We start from the raw sequence: 17,711 nt of genomic DNA on the forward strand, positions 1-17,711 counted from the left end.
ATATTTAGCCTCTGCAATATTTCAGTCACTTCAACTGGAATATTTTTCAAACTAATTATTCTAACGCTACGAAACTCGACACTAACGTATGTTTTATTATTGTTAACGTTTTAAAACGCATCCCGTCAAAATCCCTCGGTAATTATGGTTTTTATGAATAATTTTGAGTGTGACACATTTAATGTCATTTTGTCATTCACACATTGTAACATATCAATTAAACCATTGACTCAATCGCACTGACACTCGTCACCAACAATTGCCTTATTTCTGCTATTGTTTTAAAACTTGTCCCACCAAAATCCGCTGGTTTTCACTGTTTATAGGACATAATGTTGTTATTCAATATTTAGCCTCTGCAATATTTCAGTCACTTCAACTGGAATATTTTTCAAACTAATTATTCTAACGCTACGAAACTCGACACTAACGTATGTTTCATTATTGTTAACGTTTTAAAACGCATCCCGTCAAAATCCCTCGGTAATTATGGTTTTTATGAAAAATTTTGAGTTTGACACATTTAATGTCATTTTGTCATTCACACATTGTAACATATCAATTAAACCATTGACTCAATCGCACTGACACTCGTCACCAACAATTGCCTTATTTCTCCTATTGTTTTAAAACTTGTCCCACCAAAATCCGCTGGTTTTCACTGTTTATAGGACATAATGTTGTAATTCAATATTTAGCCTCTGCAATATTTCAGGCACTTCTACTGGAATATTTTTAAAACTAATTATTCTAACGATACGAAACTCGACAGTAACGTATGTTTTACTAATGTTAACGTTTTAAAACGCATCCCGTCAAAATCCCTCGGTAAATACGGTTTTTATGAATAATTTTGAGTGTGACACATTTAATGTCATTTTGTCATTCACACATTGTAACATATTCATTAAACCATTGATTCAATCGCACTGACACTCGTCACCAACAATTGCCTTATTTCTCCTATTGTTTTAAAACTTGTCCCACTAAAATCCGCTGGTTTTCACTGTTTATAGGACATAATGTTGTTATTCAATATTTAGCCTCTGCAATATTTCAGTCACTTCAACTTGAATATTTTTTAAACTAATTATTCTAACGCTACGAAACTCGATACTAACGTATGTTTTATTATTGTTAACGTTTTAAAACGCATCCCGTCAAAATCCCTCGGTAATTATGGTTTTTATGAATAATTTTGAGTGTGACACATTTAATGTCATTTTGTCATTCACACATTGTAACATATTAATTAAACCATTGATTCAATCGCACTGACACTCGTCACCAACAATTGCCTTATTTCTCCTATCGTTTTAAAACCTGTCCCATCAAAATCCGATGCTTCTAACGGTTTATGAGATATAATGTGTATATTGGAAATTCATCCCTTGCAATATATCAGGCACTTGAAATGGGATATTTTTGAAATTACTAACTCTAGGGCTATGAAACTCTACACTTATGAATGCTTCAATATTATCTACGATTATAAACGTCTCCCAACATAATCCCTCGGTAATTAAGATTTTTATAAATAATTTTGTGTATGGCAATTGAAATTGCATTTTGTCAGCTCCTGGGCTTCACATATTTTTTAAAGCTATTAAATCCGTCGCACTGAAATTCGTCACGAATAATTGCCTTCATTTTCCTGTCGTTTTAAAAGTAGCCCCATGGAAATCCGCTGGTTTTTACGGTTTATAGGACATAATGTTGATATTGAAAGTTGAGGTTTAGCAAACGGTCAGGCACAAAATAGGATATTATTGATACTATTAACTCTAAGGCTATGAAACTCCACACTAACGTATGTTTTAATTTTAAGAACGTTTTAAAACGTCTCCCGTCAAAATCCCTCGGTAATTATGGTTTTTATGAATAATTTTGAATATCACAATTGGAATTTCATTTACTCAGCCACACAAATGTCTGCCGTTCCCTTATCAAAAATATGTTTTTTCACGGATTAACACCAGTTCACTTTTAAAACGAAGGAAGATTTAATGCACGTATTCCTGACGAGTTTCATTGCACGACTCATTACAATTTCATTTATATCACATATTATGTAATCTCCAAGCCCTGATGCCACAACTGCACATATCAACATTCCCCCAATCATCATTCTATTCCCAAACTATCCCCATAGACTAACGCTTCCATTGATACACTTCCTAAAACGCATACTCCAGTCAAGTTTTACAATTTCCGAACATCAAATACCAATGTTATTCTGCATAATGCCCCGACAATTAAGACTTGTTTTCAAATTGCAAACTTCACCTATCATGATATCTCTCCTTGGGTATCGATTTCCATCACATAACTTTTCAAATGCTAAGAAAGGTAAACCACTTATTCCTGATCTGTTTAATTGCATAAAACAAACTAATTTCCATAATGACACAGTTTGTGTACTCTCGAAGCGTTGACAACATAACAGCTCATTCCAACATTTAACCATGAAAATTATATTTCCCTAACGACGCCCAGCCTTTATCTAATAACATGATCAGTAATTTATCGAAAGAATTAATGTATGAATTCACTGCATTACGGCCCACATTTCCCTATCGTTTGCCTTTCTTATCAGCAAACTCCTACACATCGGCCAACTTCAGCCTGAACAAACAAATGATGTATTGGTTGTATTTGCAATGCAACGACATAATTACCACATTCACATGAAAGTATGCACTTCCAATATCTTCGCGTTAACACATTTTCTCACTCACACGCAATAACGGATTTTTTTTCCGAATTTTTCCTCTGTCGCCTTCCAACACTTCACTTTGCGCCGCCTTTCTTCTACCATACATTTCACAAACACGGGGACAACATCGACACGGGGACTTCACTTGCACATTAGGGAACACTTGTCACAGTGTTTGCGACGAGTACCACTTCCAAATTGCGTTTTAATACCTAAAATTTTTACTCAAATTCCGTGAGGTTCTTGTGTGATGCAAGAATCCTAGCCGATAGTTCCGCAACTGCCACTAGGGCGCACCACCTCCCGAGACACGGTTCCGTGAAACGGCAGGCGATGAGTCCAGCATACGATACAATGTATTATACCATCCGAGAATGCCACGTTTAACCAAGAAATGTAACTAATTCCACGTCAATGAGTGCTGCGCTGTCATTACCCGTACGCCTGTGTTGTTGATTCTCGTCTTGCCTCGTTGCCAAGGTAATGGCGTATTGTTGATCGAGCATCGAAATTTCGTGCTTTCGCGAAAACGTACCGTGGGATGGTTAGGGAGATGTACCGTTGAACATCGATGGTATGATAACAATCTTCAAACCTTATCTTTTCTGAAAATGACCGTTATTAATTACTTGGGTAGTTTAAACTATTTTTAATAATTCAATGAAAAACCCTCTGCACGCCATCTCCCAATGGACACCGGGAAGCGGAAGCCGATTTCCATGCCTTTAGAGTATGTAATCCCGCTGTGATAACCGAGGATCGAAGGAAAGTGTCGCGTGGCATGCAAATTAAAATTATTCCCAAACCTATTTCTCTCATTCACCACATATCGGAATCAACGAAACTCTCGCATTAGGAATAAATTCCGAGGAAGTGATTGCAGTAATGACTGAAAATGGATTTTTCCCAAAGCCTTTCCTCTCCAACGCTACATTAATGTCACTCTTGAAACACGCGAATAAAATATGTAGAAAATATTTCACATAGTGACATTTCTTTCTCAAAAGAAATTTTCGCGGCATATTCCGGCTCTGCATTGCTCGCGGTAGGTGATTGAAAATATTTTTTTTTAAACAAGTTGAAGAATAAAAGTAATGCCAACAGCACCCGGTATTCCCAGGCGGTCACCCGTCCAAGTACTATCCGGGCCCTACGTAGTTTAACTTCGGTGATCGAACGAGAACCGGTGAATTGTACGTGGTGTGGCCGTTGGCGAGTACATGACCGAATCCTCAAAAAGTTATCATGACTTGAGAATCGAAGGAAGATCTGGTTTCTTCGCGGTTGTATCTGCTTTTGTTTCTGTTGAATAGTTACCATTTCCAGACAACAGTCCCTTGATGCTTAAGCAATTCTCAATTCCGTTATATCTTTTGGTCCATCTTTGAAAATGTGTTTATGAAAAATGTCTTTCGTAACGGTGTGCTTGTTGGTGTAATGGCGATTCGTTTCAGCTTTAATCCATTGGTAAATGTCGCCTGTTGTTGTTTCGACTGTTTAATGATCGATGTAACGCAAGGGATGCATTTACTTCTTCAAAGAAATTTTCTGGCAAAAGATGATTATGTAATGCGTAACGAGGGAATTAATTTGAGAAAGATAATTCTTGTCGTTCCAATTTCTTCATCTACATTTTCCGGACTTGACGGTGTTATGCTCTTTGTTGGTTAAGCAATGTGTAAAAAATCGTTTTCACCATTCTTGGAACAAAATGTTTTTCCCTACATTCATACATTTTTCTTTATGTCATTTATCTATCTCCCAATGCCAACACACTGCCACGGAGACAGGAATTCGTGGTTTTACTCCGAGTTATATTACGGAATAGGAAATTATTATCCTTCCTCGCTTATCGCGCTTCACTCTTTTTCCCAATTGCGATTATGAGGTGGCATTACTGCCCCTGTGATGCGAACCGATTTCGTAACATTTACGTGGAGGAATGACGAACGATAGTGCGCCCCTTCAAAAAAACTGTCCGTTGGCAGGGAGCCGACCTCGATTCAAAGTTCTCCCCTACCGACAGTTGCTTACGTCACACGCTGCCGCTTCTCGGTCGGGGAGACGTACCTTCCCCCACCACCATTTCCGACCGTGGGAACAAGAGTCCCCTTCATGTTCCCATACAGGCGGGCGACTGGCATTTGCTTTCGTGAAACGTATGCCCGACGGAAATATTTCCAACCCTAAAATTTCACTTGCGCTATGGAAACACTTCATTGGACGTGTACACCGATCATTGATTGATAAATTCCTCGACATGACTATTGCGTGAAAGTAATGAAAGTGTACTGTTGACGAAGGAACGGTATACATTGAGCGTTTTTTTCTTTTTTTCAAGTATTACACGTTATCTCGAAGCCTTGCAAAACCCTACTTCCATTAATGGCAGTCGATTACCTTTCCAACATTTTTAATGGTGCTATGCCATGAAAGTATGTGTTGCTGTCATTGGAGTGATTATCCTCGCCTGCAAGTCTTTCGATACGGCAGGTATTGAATGATGCCATGAATAGAAAACACTTACTCACTTTTTACGTCGACGGGAAACAAACGAAGGAGGCCATTGCGTCTTTTGAAAAATTCGCCCGTTGGAACTTCTTTTTTTCTTCCCGGCGTCCCCTGCCCCACTCGCTGCGTTTAGGTTCGTGGTGGGGGAACCCGTCCCCCACCACCCGGATCCAAGCGTGGGAACTACCCCACACACGGGTTCCCAGGAAAGTTGTCTTCGTTGACCCAAGAATTTCCCCACCCCCGGATTCTTTCCACGTGGCGGTACTTCGCACGAAGAGAGAGTGCGTTACAAAAAATTTGTGGACGAATAAAACTTTGAAACGGTATGGAGGGAAATGTTTATAACTGACTGCACGAAATGGATTACGTCGCACTGGTTTTTTCTGAAACAGTCTTCATCAATGAATTAGAGAATGAGGGATACAAATACATCTTCCACTAAGGACGCTGAATAATCTGATTCGCCAAGTAATACTTTCCAACTGCAACGAAAGAAAATGCTCGTGACGAGGGAGCATAATTTTAGACGATTCCGGCATTTAACGCGACTCCGGTGTGTATGGAAAAGGTGTTTGCGATATTCCGTGTCCACCACGGCTAAAAATTTATTTCAAAGTCACGGGGGACTGCATTGGGAATGATGCATCACATTTTAGAATTTTCTTTCATTCCCGTGATTTAATGAAGGGGAAAATAGGCGCTCTGGGATTTTCTCACCCGCGCGGTTACCCGAAGGAATGTTTCTTATTTCAGTAGCCGCCTTTCCGTCGGCCGATGTGCGCAGAGAAAGAGTCTGTGAATCGCCGGGAGAAGCACGCCGCACCATCTAGCGGCGGCGGCGGAACCATACTCGGACAGTTCGCAGCCAAGTGCGAAATAGGCGACCAGCTTGTTATTAGTTAATTTATGGTATATTAATACGAGACGCAGTCATTCACTAGTAACCGAAGAAGGGGAGAATATCAATAACATTCTCGCTTTTTCTGCATTTCCCTTGCAAACCATTCCTAATTAACATGCTGAAGTAACACAATGGCAAGAATGGTTTCCAATGCGGTGCACGAAAAAAAATTATGTTAGAATTATGGAGTTATGACTAAATTTATCAAAGTTTTCGGTTCACGAGGGACATCAAAATATTTGGTAGAAATCAGCAAAGGATTTGGGTAAAGTGTATGAAATTGGATTGCTATTTGTCAACTTACAGGCCACAGAATTTTTTTTCCCGTGTCTTATATGTCTTCGGGAGGCAATTTATATTAAGCAGACAACATTCCCCTATTAATAAAAATTAGCAGTACTTGCAAGAAGTGGCATTTTTGATAAGCGAATTCCATGATTTTCCACCGTTGGTTGCTATGTTACGTCGCACGTAACGTTGAAAGAATTAGCGATGCAAAGTTTCCATTATTTGCTGTACTCGCGTTACGTCTTGCATTGAAATGTTTATGTGTAGCAAACAGCCAACAGGAAACCAAATAACTTCGTTACTAAGGGTAACTATATCGTTCAGCGCTCAAGCGAAACTGCTCAATGTCACGAAAAGCTTTCCAAATAATTGAGTTATGCTTTGAAAATCATTGTGGAAGAGACGAGTGTGTTCATTAACATATACTCAAGGCAGAAGGCACGGAAATTTATTGCTACGGATTAAGTCGTTCCGTGCGTTTTAATACAGTGTAGAGAAATGTGGATTGCCTACTCATAAGATATTAATTAATCGGTTCTCTCCCTTTACTGACTAAATGTACGGCTATACTCCGAAACTCTGCGAACTTTTCTCGTGTACTGCGAATATGTACAACTATGGGAGTTGGTTTAAGGATAAGTCGTTGACACTGGCAGACAGTGACGATATCACTTATTGAGAAGAGGAAGGATATTTGACGTATGTAGGGTGCAATCGAGGAAGGAAAGTAGACCTGACTACTCACGAGGAATAATTAATTCGCATAAGGAAATTCTTCGATCGCTCGCGAAAGGATGTAATTTCCGCTTCACTCCGATGGCAAAGAGACTGGAGAACGATTGTCATTCACCGTGGCATGCAAAAATGTAGTAAGAACTTACGGTACCGTTAGGGAAAATGTAAAATTGAATCGTGGACAACTGCGGGCAGCAACTCGGGCACGAAACATTTTCAGAGTAGGAAGGAACGGTGACAAACAGTTAAATCGCTCACTGCATTCGTCGCGGAATCGATATGCTAATGAAATGGTCCGGTATTTACGGCTAATCAATGAATCACTTCTAATCACCTAACCTAAGGTATAACCGAGCCGAGTTCTTTCCCCGCTTATCCGTGTTATCGCGACGAGCACCTACGTCCGAGATGTTCTCTGCCTCGCGGCCCCCTGCCCTGCACCCGCGATGCCGAGAATCGTCAGCCGCACGGAGTGTATTCCTGCCTGGAGTCGAAGCGGTCCGCTCCCTCCGAACGCCGAAATGAAATGCAAATCGCGGGCGGAGGAAAGACACCGCTTGACAGTCGTCACTTCACTGGCAGATGATCATTTACGAGGCGGTCGTGTTCCGATCATGTACGTTTAAACGATACTGTGTTTGATGAATGGATTATTTACATATATTCCGTGCTTCGCGTCGTTGGAATACAGTGCGGTGTTTCATTGTTGTAAATGACAACATTTGTTTTTCCGCATTTCACGACAATTGACCGCGGATGAGTCGATAAATCATTCATCGTGGCTAGCGTTCGCATACTTGCGCCGAGTCGCAATCCGGGATAGAAATCCCACCGAGAGACGATATTTCAAATTCCGCTCTGGACGTCCACGGCGAGCGACTGCGAAAAGGCCTCCCGCGCCATCTGTCGGCGGATTCTGAATTACTACTCGATCAGCGGTAGCTGTCGTGAGAAGACGACGCGAATAATTATTATCAGTTATAATTAGTCCATGTTTATCAGCGGTTACTCACATAACGCCGGTTATGTAGTGTTCTTTGTGACGCACAGCAAACGCGAGGAAATGAGTGAAAGTGTCTGTGTCGATGGATGTATAGGAAAAGTGAGTGAAATGCACGAGAATCAATAGTGTGATGAAAACAGCGATTCTGATAGCCGTGCAGGTGAATACTGTGATCCACAACCAGCGAGCCGAGTAAGTACGCTATTACTTATTTAAACACTTTTCACGCTCGTATTCGTTGACTGTGTTGTTCCTTGCGTTTCTCTTTCGTGTGGAAAAGTAAACTGTGTAGTGATTAATTCACTGTTTGACGATGATGACGGTTGATTGATCCCAACGTGTAATTGTGTATCCTAAGAAAACCGAAATTATTCGTGGCGTCCTTAATTGTTACAAGTTGAGTGAATCGTGGCTTAATTTAAAACTGTTTGCCTTTTCTGTGCTAAGGCGTTGATGGTTATCCCTTGCACTTTGTATGTTAGGCACTGTGCACTGTTTGAAATGTTGACGAAAGAGTGGAAGGAAGAATATTTTTCGCTAATTTCTTCCTTAGCAACGGATTGCTGGTTTCACATTAGTGAATACGGAATAATTAAATGGAAGTGTTTAGCGTGTTATATCGTCGTCCTTAAATTTGCATGAGTGAAGTGATTTTAATTGGCAGATCTTGATTAGTAATACGTGTCAATGCTAAGTCTAGCAAGTGCAATGAAAGAACAATTAACGATGTTGACGATTACACGTCCCATTCCTACCGTCAGGCGTCGTTGGTTATTCTTAACGTTCCTTTCGTGGGAATGTAATTCCTTTTGTGCTATTTCATTTTTTCTTGGCAGCGGAATAACGTAAATAATTAGGGCAGGGATATTGTAACGTAAATAATTTGGGCAGTTTTATGGTAAGCTGTGATAACTTAACATGTGATTTTAAAAGCGAACTGTTAGCATAACGGAGCCCAAGGAATGTTATCGGACGTAGTAGAGGAATTACTTTTCAAACGTCAAAGGCAAACTCACAAACATTTCCCATATTGTACTGCCTCTTTCAGTAATTCCTGATTGCTACATCATTTCCTTCGCCATACGAATGTTAACAGTGACATCCGTACTTGATATATTGGTTTGAAATCGCTTGGAAATCGTCGAAAACCACGTAAGACTCTGCATCATGCGGTACGTTTTGGTGGATATTTTGAGGTACAAGAGTACTCTATATTCCAATTATGCAAATGTTCACCACATTGCGCTTGAATCTTGGCTTAATTTACGATATTATATGCGACTTTAAGGCGGGGATTTGGTCGTTCGATGTGCCATTGTTGTGGAGAACATTAATAGTTCACGACAATTGACAATCGATGGTTCATTAGGTATGGCAAGGATTCGCATATTGCCGCTGCGTTGCGAATAATTATCCCAATTGCTTTCCCACGCGCGATTCCTAATTCCCAACAGCGATGCGCGCAGTGGACTGCTGGAGGTTCCCCCCGCACCATCTAGCGGCCGAATCTGTATTACCACTCGATCGCTCTTGCTGCGGCAGCTGTGGTGAGAAGACGTCGCGAGTAACTAATATCAGTGATAATTGTATAATGTTTATCAGCTGTAACTGACATAACGCCGGTTCTGTAGTGTTCTTTGTGACGCTTGGCAATCGTGAGGAAAGGATTGAAAGTGTCTGTGTCGCTGGATGCATAGGAAAAGTTAGTGAAATGTACGGGAATGAAGTGTGTTGACAACAGCGATTGTGATCTACAGCCGAAGAGCCGAGTAAGTACGCTGTTACTTATTTTTCCACTTTTTACATTCATAATCGTTGTCTGTGTTATTCCTTGGCTTTCTCTTTTGTGTAGAAAAGTGAACTGTGATGTGATTAATACACTGTTTGACGATGATGACGGTTGATTGATCCCAGCGTTTAATTGTGCATCGTAAGAAAACATAAATTACTCGTGGCGTCCTTAATTGTTTCAAGTTGAGTGAATCGTGGCATAATTTAAAAGTGTTTGCCTTTGAATGTGCTAAGACGTTGATGGTTTTCCCTTGCACTTTGTATCTTAGGCACTGTGCACTGTTTGAAATGTTGACGAAGGAGTTGAAGGAAGAACATTTTTCGCGAATTCCTTAGCAACGGATTGTTTGGTTTCACAAAATTTATTACGGAATATTTTAATGGAAGTGTTTACGGTGTTACATCGTGGTCGTATACTCTGTATGTGTGAAGTTATGTGCATTGGCAGATCCGGATTAATAATAAGTGTAATGCTATGTATTTGGACTGCTGTTATGAAAGCAGTCAGCGATGTCGAATAGTGCACACCGCATTTCCACTGTCAGCCGGCGTTGATTATTGTTAACGTGCCTTTCGTCCGAATATAATTCCTTGTGTGATATTTCATAACTTCTTCGCAGTGGAACTACATAATTAATTAGGGCAACGATAACATTCCATGGTAATGCTGTGTTAAGTTGACATGTGACTTGAAAAGCGTAGTGTTAGCATCACGGAGGCCAAAAGAATTTTATCGGATATGGAAAAGGAATTAATTGTAAAACGTCAAATCACAAACGTTTCCTCAGACTCGTGAAATTGGAGACCAGCAAAACGCCATTGTCATATGATTGAATGGAAACCGTGAAATGTTGTAAGTAGCGGCACTCATACGCAAGTTTATTTGTGATTTTGCAAAATTATGTTCATCGTTGGTTATCGGAAATGTGGGAACGCATTGTGCAAAGCGTCGAAGACTATTTTAAGTCCTCGACACTCATTTTCGCACACCGCATGTGTTATGATTTTCGGGAAAAAATGTAAACTGTGCTCTTTCAATGCGTTACTGATTGTTACGAGGTAACCGTAGGGGCTCGAAATTTCAAAAGGTTTCGCCATGGGTGATAATTACTCGATGTCATTACATCAAACTTTATAATCGCTGGTCTTTCCCGGGGAAGGGAATGAGAAATGTGATTGTTGACGTGCTAATTATCCTTAGCAACCGGGTGTTTGCTGGTTTCATTGCAGTTGTTTTCAATTGTTTGAACAAGTACTGACGCTGAAGTTGTTGCACCGATTTGCGTGTGGGAAGTGTACCACTACTAATTGCTTGCATTGAAAAATTCTTATTGTTGCGAATTAAGTATCGATAGTAAGTATCGTACGTTTGCGTTTCATTGTCTTTGATAGGCCGTCGAAATTGTGCTTCGTAGGACGTCGTGCGTTTGATGAGTAACTGTTACAATAAATCTGTAATGGAATTGATGTAATGAATCGTTCACGAAACAACTCCGCGATTAATGTATTTCTCGAATGCATCTGCAAGCTTTTTTTTCGTTTAACCGATTGCAGGCGTGCCATTACAACGTAAACGAGACATAATGAAAGAAAGAAATTGCGTCCTTCATGTTCCGGGAGCACAATTTTATCCATCGCATGACACGCAAGTTCGGACGACAGCATTTTGTTTTGCTTTTCTCCAGGCTCGACACCCCCGATACCGGCTGCCTAGTCAGTGTGCGTGTCGAGACTTGCAGGAACTCAATTCGTATGGGAGTGGAAGTGGTCCGCTAGTTTTGAACGCGAAAATAAAATGCGATACGCCGAGCGACGCTCGGTGGTCGGCAGTTAATAGCATTGCCCGGATTTAATTTCCTTCAGTCAAAATTAACATTCACCAACGATGAGAAATGTGCAGGTTTACAATGATGTGTTCATAGATTGAATTTATAAGTGGTTTTACGTGCGAAACGGACGCAAGCTTTGCGTCTTCGGACGAAAAGGCTATGTGCCATTGCTGTCATTAATAGTAATTGTTCGAGACAGTCAAGATCCGAGGACTCGACAGCGTATGCATTGGCATTGTTGACCTCGGTCGTAAACAATAGCCCGGGTGCGCTCTCCCTCGGGGGATCGAACGTTCAAACTTGTGTTTGCACGCGCCCGGCGAGGCAGGCACCGGACTGCGGAGTGGCCTCCGTCGCACCATCTAGCGGCAGCGCGTGTTACTTTTTGAGCACTCACGATGCAATACTTGTCCCGGGATGCGGATGACGAGATTAATTATTACATTGTTGCAAGTTTGTCAGTGACACCTGACATTACGTCGTTTGTATCTTCCACCTTTTGACGCAACACACGTGTAAGAAAAGGAATGATGAATGATCAATAGCCGATCCGGTTAATGAAGGGAATCGCACGTAGCAGGGTTTTAATTATTACGCTATGAATTAATTTTCGTTTCCAGAAAATCTTAAAGGAGAATACTAATCGTTGAAAGCATTTCACAAATTGACCTTCGTCTTCTTTTTTTAAAGAATTTTTCTCGGCATTTTCTGGCAATGCATAGCTCGTGGTAGCTGAGTTAAAATATTTTTTTAAGTTTAATAGTTGCCAGTTTCCCGCAGTAGTTGGATGTGCTTTAGTGTCTCTCAATTCCGTTATTTCATGTACTCGATATTTGAAAATGTGTTTCTGAAAAATGTCTGTAGCAACGGTGTGCTTGTTACTGTAATGGCGATTTCTTTCAGCTCCCATCGCTTAGTGAATGTCGCCTGTTGTTGTGTCAACTGTTTCATGATCGAAATTATTTTGGGTATGCATTTCATTTTAAAAATGGATTCGCAGGAAATGGAGCATTATGGAATGCAGACAGGAAAAGCAGTTCTCTCAAGGAATAATTTCGAGAAGTACATTGTTCGGCGTTACATTACTTTATGTAAATTTTCCGGGCTTGACTGTTTTAAGCGCGGTTTCTCTACGAATGACAACGAATGTATCAACCTAGGAACAGAAATATATTATCCAAGAGTGGTGAATAAAAAAGTTATATCGATCGTTCGTGGAACAATATAATTTTCGCTGTAATCACCGACGTTTCCTTCATGAGATGTCATTTACTATACTTACGGAATTTACTCGAGCGAAATGATTTTTTTCAGTATGTACGATGTAAGTAACTTACGTGTAGAATACGGAAGGAATGGTATGGGCCTAAGAAATGGCATGGACTGCACAAAGGCAGCGTTCTGCGCGATAAGGAAAAGTTAACTGGGAAAACTGAAGTGGCGTGTTTCAATCGTTTCACTTGAAGGAAGTGGGAGTACTGCCATTTCACGTAAAAGAAAATGCAATGCACATCCTTCAACGCATGCATGTGGTGAATAACTTGTAATTAGTTCTCATAAGGATAGGGGAAAAAAATAAAAAGTGATACCAACAGCACCCGGTGTTCCCAGGCGGTCACCCATCCAAGTACTATCCGGGCCCGACGTTGCTTAACTTCGGTGATCGGACGAGAACCGGTGTATTCAACGTGGTATGGCCGTTGGCGAAGATATGTATGGCTTTTGAAGAATGTTATACTCATTCGGTGATTAGATTCGATAGTTCACTATCTGACTTTGTAACAATTTGGAGTTAAATGTCATACAGGAATGAAATTGAGCATCAACGGCGCATAAATTCCATTTCAAAAGTATCAGTTTCGGAAATGGATCTGTAAGAGTTAGTTTTCATAAATGTTGCGGAAAGGAAGACAGCTGAAGCGCGGACCTCCCGTGACAAAGTAGAGGCTTTCGAAGATGGATTACAATGGGCTGCCAACGTGGAATATGGAGTGAACTGAAAATGATGGAATAACGGACAAACGGTTTGACGTAAGAGAAACTGTCCCACCAGTTTTCTGAGTAACAAAGTGCCTTTTGTTGTCATAACAAGGAAATAACATTAACGATCGTCTCGTGCGGCTGCAAGTAGACAAAATTTGAACGCACTGGACGGATTGTCATGCAACGAGGAACTGTGGAGACGTTACGGAGGACTTTACATATAGCGATAGTAGAAATTCATGTACGCGATAGAGGGAAAGGAAAAACATCTGCCATGAAGATAAGGAAAGAGAAAATAATGTTGCATAAATTATTAATTTGTGGGAACATTGTATCTGTTACGCTCGTGGAAAAACGACTTTTGAACTTGAACATTTGAGAGAGCCCGGAGACACCGTCACACTTCGCTTTGACAATGCGACGGCAACAATCACAGACTGTTGGAATGAAATAACTGATGAATGATCAACAATCTGTTGCTATGGCAACCAAGGATTAATCATAAAAATTAGGACCTTCTGAGCACTAAAAATGAGATATGGACTACCGTTGTGAATTTTAAAGTGGAACTTCGTTTTTGTCGTTGAAGTAAGCAATGGAAACATCACACTGAATGATGTAGGGCCCTAAAAAGGGCCGTTGGGGCGCTACCAAGTAATTTACTTGGAGCTGGTGTACTTGGTCACAGCCTTGGTGCCCTCAGACACGGCGTGCTTGGCCAGTTCACCGGGGAGCAGGAGCCTGACGGCGGTCTGCACCTCCCTGGAGGTGATGGTGGAGCGCTTGTTGTAGTGAGCGAGACGGGAAGCCTCGGCGGCGATCCTCTCGAAGATGTCGTTGACGAAGGAGTTCATGATGTTCATGGCCTTGGAGGAGATACCGGTGTCAGGGTGGACCTGCTTCAACACCTTGTAGATGTAGATTGCGTAGCTCTCCTTCCTCCTGCGCTTCTTCTTCTTGTCTCCCTTGGAGATGTTCTTCTGGGCCTTGCCGGCCTTCTTGGCAGCCTTTCCGCTAGTCTTGGGTGGCATGTTGGTATCAAAATCCTGGGTCAGTTTATAACCCGTAGAGGCAGGACCAGCCGATTCGCGATTGGTCGATTAGGCTGAGGCACCGGCCAGCGGCAGCCCAGAATATGTATAAACCACACGGGGAGCTGTCCGCTGTCAACGATTCGTCGTGAGGTCTGCACCGTAGCGCCGAAAACAACTTGATTCATCATGTCCGGACGAGGAAAGGGAGGCAAAGTCAAGGGGAAGTCCAAGTCCCGTTCCAGCAGGGCCGGACTTCAGTTCCCCGTGGGACGTATTCACCGTCTTCTCCGCAAGGGCAACTACGCCGAGCGTGTCGGTGCCGGTGCCCCCGTGTACCTGGCCGCCGTCATGGAGTACCTCGCCGCAGAAGTTTTGGAGTTGGCCGGTAACGCCGCCCGTGACAACAAGAAGACTAGGATCATCCCTCGTCACCTCCAACTGGCCATCCGTAACGACGAGGAGTTGAACAAGCTCCTCTCAGGCGTCACCATCGCCCAGGGTGGTGTCTTGCCCAACATCCAGGCCGTGCTTCTGCCCAAGAAGACCGAGAAGAAGGCTTAAGCGATCTCTTTCTTGGAAGAGAATAAAAAATGGTCCTTTTTAGGACCGCAAACCATCAAGGTCTGTCAGTCTTACGACTATGTCAAAAATTGGTATACTTCCCAAAATACGCACGAAAAATAGTCTAGAAATTACTTTCCATTTGTCATGTAGGTGAATCGAGTTGTCAAGTAGTAATGCTTGTAGATAATTATAATACATTTAATAATATTGACGGGTGAAGTGTAATGAAGTGAAAAAATTGTTGATCTAGTATAGCTTCGCTGTGAAAAAGTAAAACAGTGGAAATGATATGCAATGCAAGGAAAACGTAGCGCTACTATGTAGAAATTTGAAAACATTGTGGCAGCTGTGCGTTTCTTAATTAATGATGCATAACAATGTGTCAAGGAACACATTTGAATGGATATCCAAAGTAGCAAAAAAGTCGCGATACTATGTAGCAAATTTAAAATATGTTGGCAGCAGTGCGTTTCTAAGTAACTGATAGGCGATGTCTAACAATATGTCACAATCACCGCATTCGGCCGAAGAATTGTTACAAAAGCGATGAAGGCATTTGGTCGTTGCTAAGTAACGCAACACACTATCAATAGACGACAATGGCAACGGCTTGTGCCGCTTGAAACTGCAACAATTAGTACTGGGAATGGAACACTGAGCGACCATTATTGTTGAAGTCGCTTAACTTGGATGGATAAAAAAAACACATTGATCGTCCCTCAGCAGTTTACTAAATGAACTTTCAGTATGGATGAACGTATTAGGTTTAATAGCATAATAACTTACTTAATTTTGTGATTAGTGACAAAATAAGTTGTATTCCATTGATGTTCTTTTATTTACACTCCATCATTACCTGATATTTCATTTGTTATCGTTGACATCACATTTCTGTGATTGCGACGTGTTTAAGCAATGGCAAATAATATCCTGCATGTTCTATGGTCCTGAAAAGGACCTTTGTTATTCGATGATGCAGCTGCCAGATGTAATGGGCTGCTGCCACGATGGAAATCTAACCACCGAATCCGTACAGGGTGCGTCCCTGGCGCTTGAGGGCGTACACGACGTCCATGGCGGTAACGGTCTTCCTCTTGGCGTGTTCGGTGTAGGTGACGGCGTCACGGATCACGTTCTCCAGGAACACCTTGAGGACACCGCGGGTCTCCTCGTAGATGAGTCCGGAGATACGCTTGACTCCTCCACGGCGGGCCAAACGGCGAATGGCTGGCTTGGTGATGCCCTGGATGTTGTCGCGAAGAACCTTGCGATGACGCTTGGCGCCTCCTTTCCCCAAGCCTTTTCCTCCCTTGCCACGTCCAGTCATGTTGCTGCTGTCTCGGTGAGAGAGTCGTGGTTGCGCCACGTTCTGCTTTCTTTTTATAACGTCTTTCGACGGTCTCGCACTCTCAGCCAATCACATTTCGGCACATGTAAGAGTCTACACACTCATGCCAATATATTGGGTCGAGAAATCGGCCGCTTCAGTTACTTTCCCGACAGGAAAATGGCACGTACCAAGCAGACAGCCCGTAAGTCGACCGGAGGCAAAGCCCCCAGGAAGCAGCTGGCCACCAAGGCCGCTCGCAAGAGCGCGCCGGCCACCGGTGGAGTGAAGAAGCCCCACAGGTATCGCCCAGGTACCGTGGCCCTCCGAGAGATCAGGAGATACCAGAAGAGCACCGAGCTTCTGATCCGCAAGCTGCCCTTCCAGCGCCTGGTCCGTGAGATCGCCCAGGACTTCAAGACCGACCTCCGCTTCCAGAGCTCCGCCGTAATGGCTTTGCAGGAGGCGTCCGAGGCCTACCTCGTGGGTCTTTTCGAGGACACCAACCTGTGCGCCATCCACGCCAAGCGCGTCACCATCATGCCAAAGGACATCCAGCTGGCACGCCGTATCCGCGGAGAGCGCGCTTAGATCGTCGTCGCTGTCGACTTCTTGTCGGCACAAAAACAAAAGTCCTTTTCAGGACTAGACGTCATACAGACGATTGTTTCCCATTGCTTTCATCGACGAGAATGAAATAATATTTCATAAAGAAAAGCTGAAAGAGAATGAAAAAATAATAAAGTTGTAATTAATGATAATTATAATTAACTAATGAAAAATAGTATAGAAAAATACTGGAAGGTATGAATATAACTTATGAAAAGATGTTTTTTTGCAGATGGAGTGCTTGGCATCCTGGCAGTTTCCTGACGGAAAATGTTATCTTTACAGAATGGCAATTTAAATTTCATAAGTAACGGAAATTTCGAAGTTCTTTCAGAATAACAAAGTCAGGAGTACACTCAATCGTTTATCGAGTTACGACAATGTAGGCATCTCTCGAACTCAAAAAATGTCGTCAGG

The 17,711-nt window shown here is 42.1% G+C and overlaps 4 protein-coding genes and 2 non-coding genes across 6 annotated transcripts; 2 read left to right on the plus strand and 4 right to left on the minus strand.

The window, feature by feature from the left end:
- Positions 1–3,811: 3,811 nt before the first annotated feature.
- Positions 3,812–3,930, minus strand: LOC124173459. Its single transcript, XR_006868568.1, has one exon. It is a non-coding gene; the product is annotated as a 5S ribosomal RNA (ribosomal RNA).
- Positions 3,931–13,363: 9,433 nt separating this feature from the next.
- LOC124173458 lies at positions 13,364–13,482 on the minus strand. Its single transcript, XR_006868567.1, has one exon. It is a non-coding gene; the product is annotated as a 5S ribosomal RNA (ribosomal RNA).
- Positions 13,483–14,379: 897 nt separating this feature from the next.
- LOC124173453 (histone H2B) lies at positions 14,380–14,796 on the minus strand. The gene has a single exon (XM_046552919.1). The coding sequence runs from the start codon at positions 14,789–14,791 to the stop codon at positions 14,420–14,422; it is 372 nt and encodes a 123-aa protein (XP_046408875.1). The 5' UTR covers positions 14,792–14,796; the 3' UTR covers positions 14,380–14,419.
- Positions 14,797–14,901: 105 nt separating this feature from the next.
- LOC124173456 (histone H2A) lies at positions 14,902–15,429 on the plus strand. Its single transcript, XM_046552923.1, has one exon. The coding sequence runs from the start codon at positions 14,981–14,983 to the stop codon at positions 15,353–15,355; it is 375 nt and encodes a 124-aa protein (XP_046408879.1). The 5' UTR covers positions 14,902–14,980; the 3' UTR covers positions 15,356–15,429.
- An 869-nt stretch (positions 15,430–16,298) lies between these two features.
- Positions 16,299–16,697, minus strand: LOC124173457 (histone H4). The gene has a single exon (XM_046552924.1). It carries the CDS (start codon positions 16,683–16,685, stop codon positions 16,374–16,376), a length of 312 nt encoding a protein of 103 aa, XP_046408880.1. The 5' UTR covers positions 16,686–16,697; the 3' UTR covers positions 16,299–16,373.
- Positions 16,698–16,770: 73 nt separating this feature from the next.
- LOC124173455 (histone H3) lies at positions 16,771–17,335 on the plus strand. Its single transcript, XM_046552922.1, has one exon. The coding sequence runs from the start codon at positions 16,866–16,868 to the stop codon at positions 17,274–17,276; it is 411 nt and encodes a 136-aa protein (XP_046408878.1). The 5' UTR covers positions 16,771–16,865; the 3' UTR covers positions 17,277–17,335.
- The last annotated feature ends 376 nt before the right edge of the window (positions 17,336–17,711 follow it).

Source organism: Ischnura elegans, unplaced genomic scaffold, assembly GCF_921293095.1.
Source record: "Ischnura elegans unplaced genomic scaffold, ioIscEleg1.1, whole genome shotgun sequence".
NCBI classification, from domain to species: domain Eukaryota; kingdom Metazoa; phylum Arthropoda; class Insecta; order Odonata; family Coenagrionidae; genus Ischnura; species Ischnura elegans.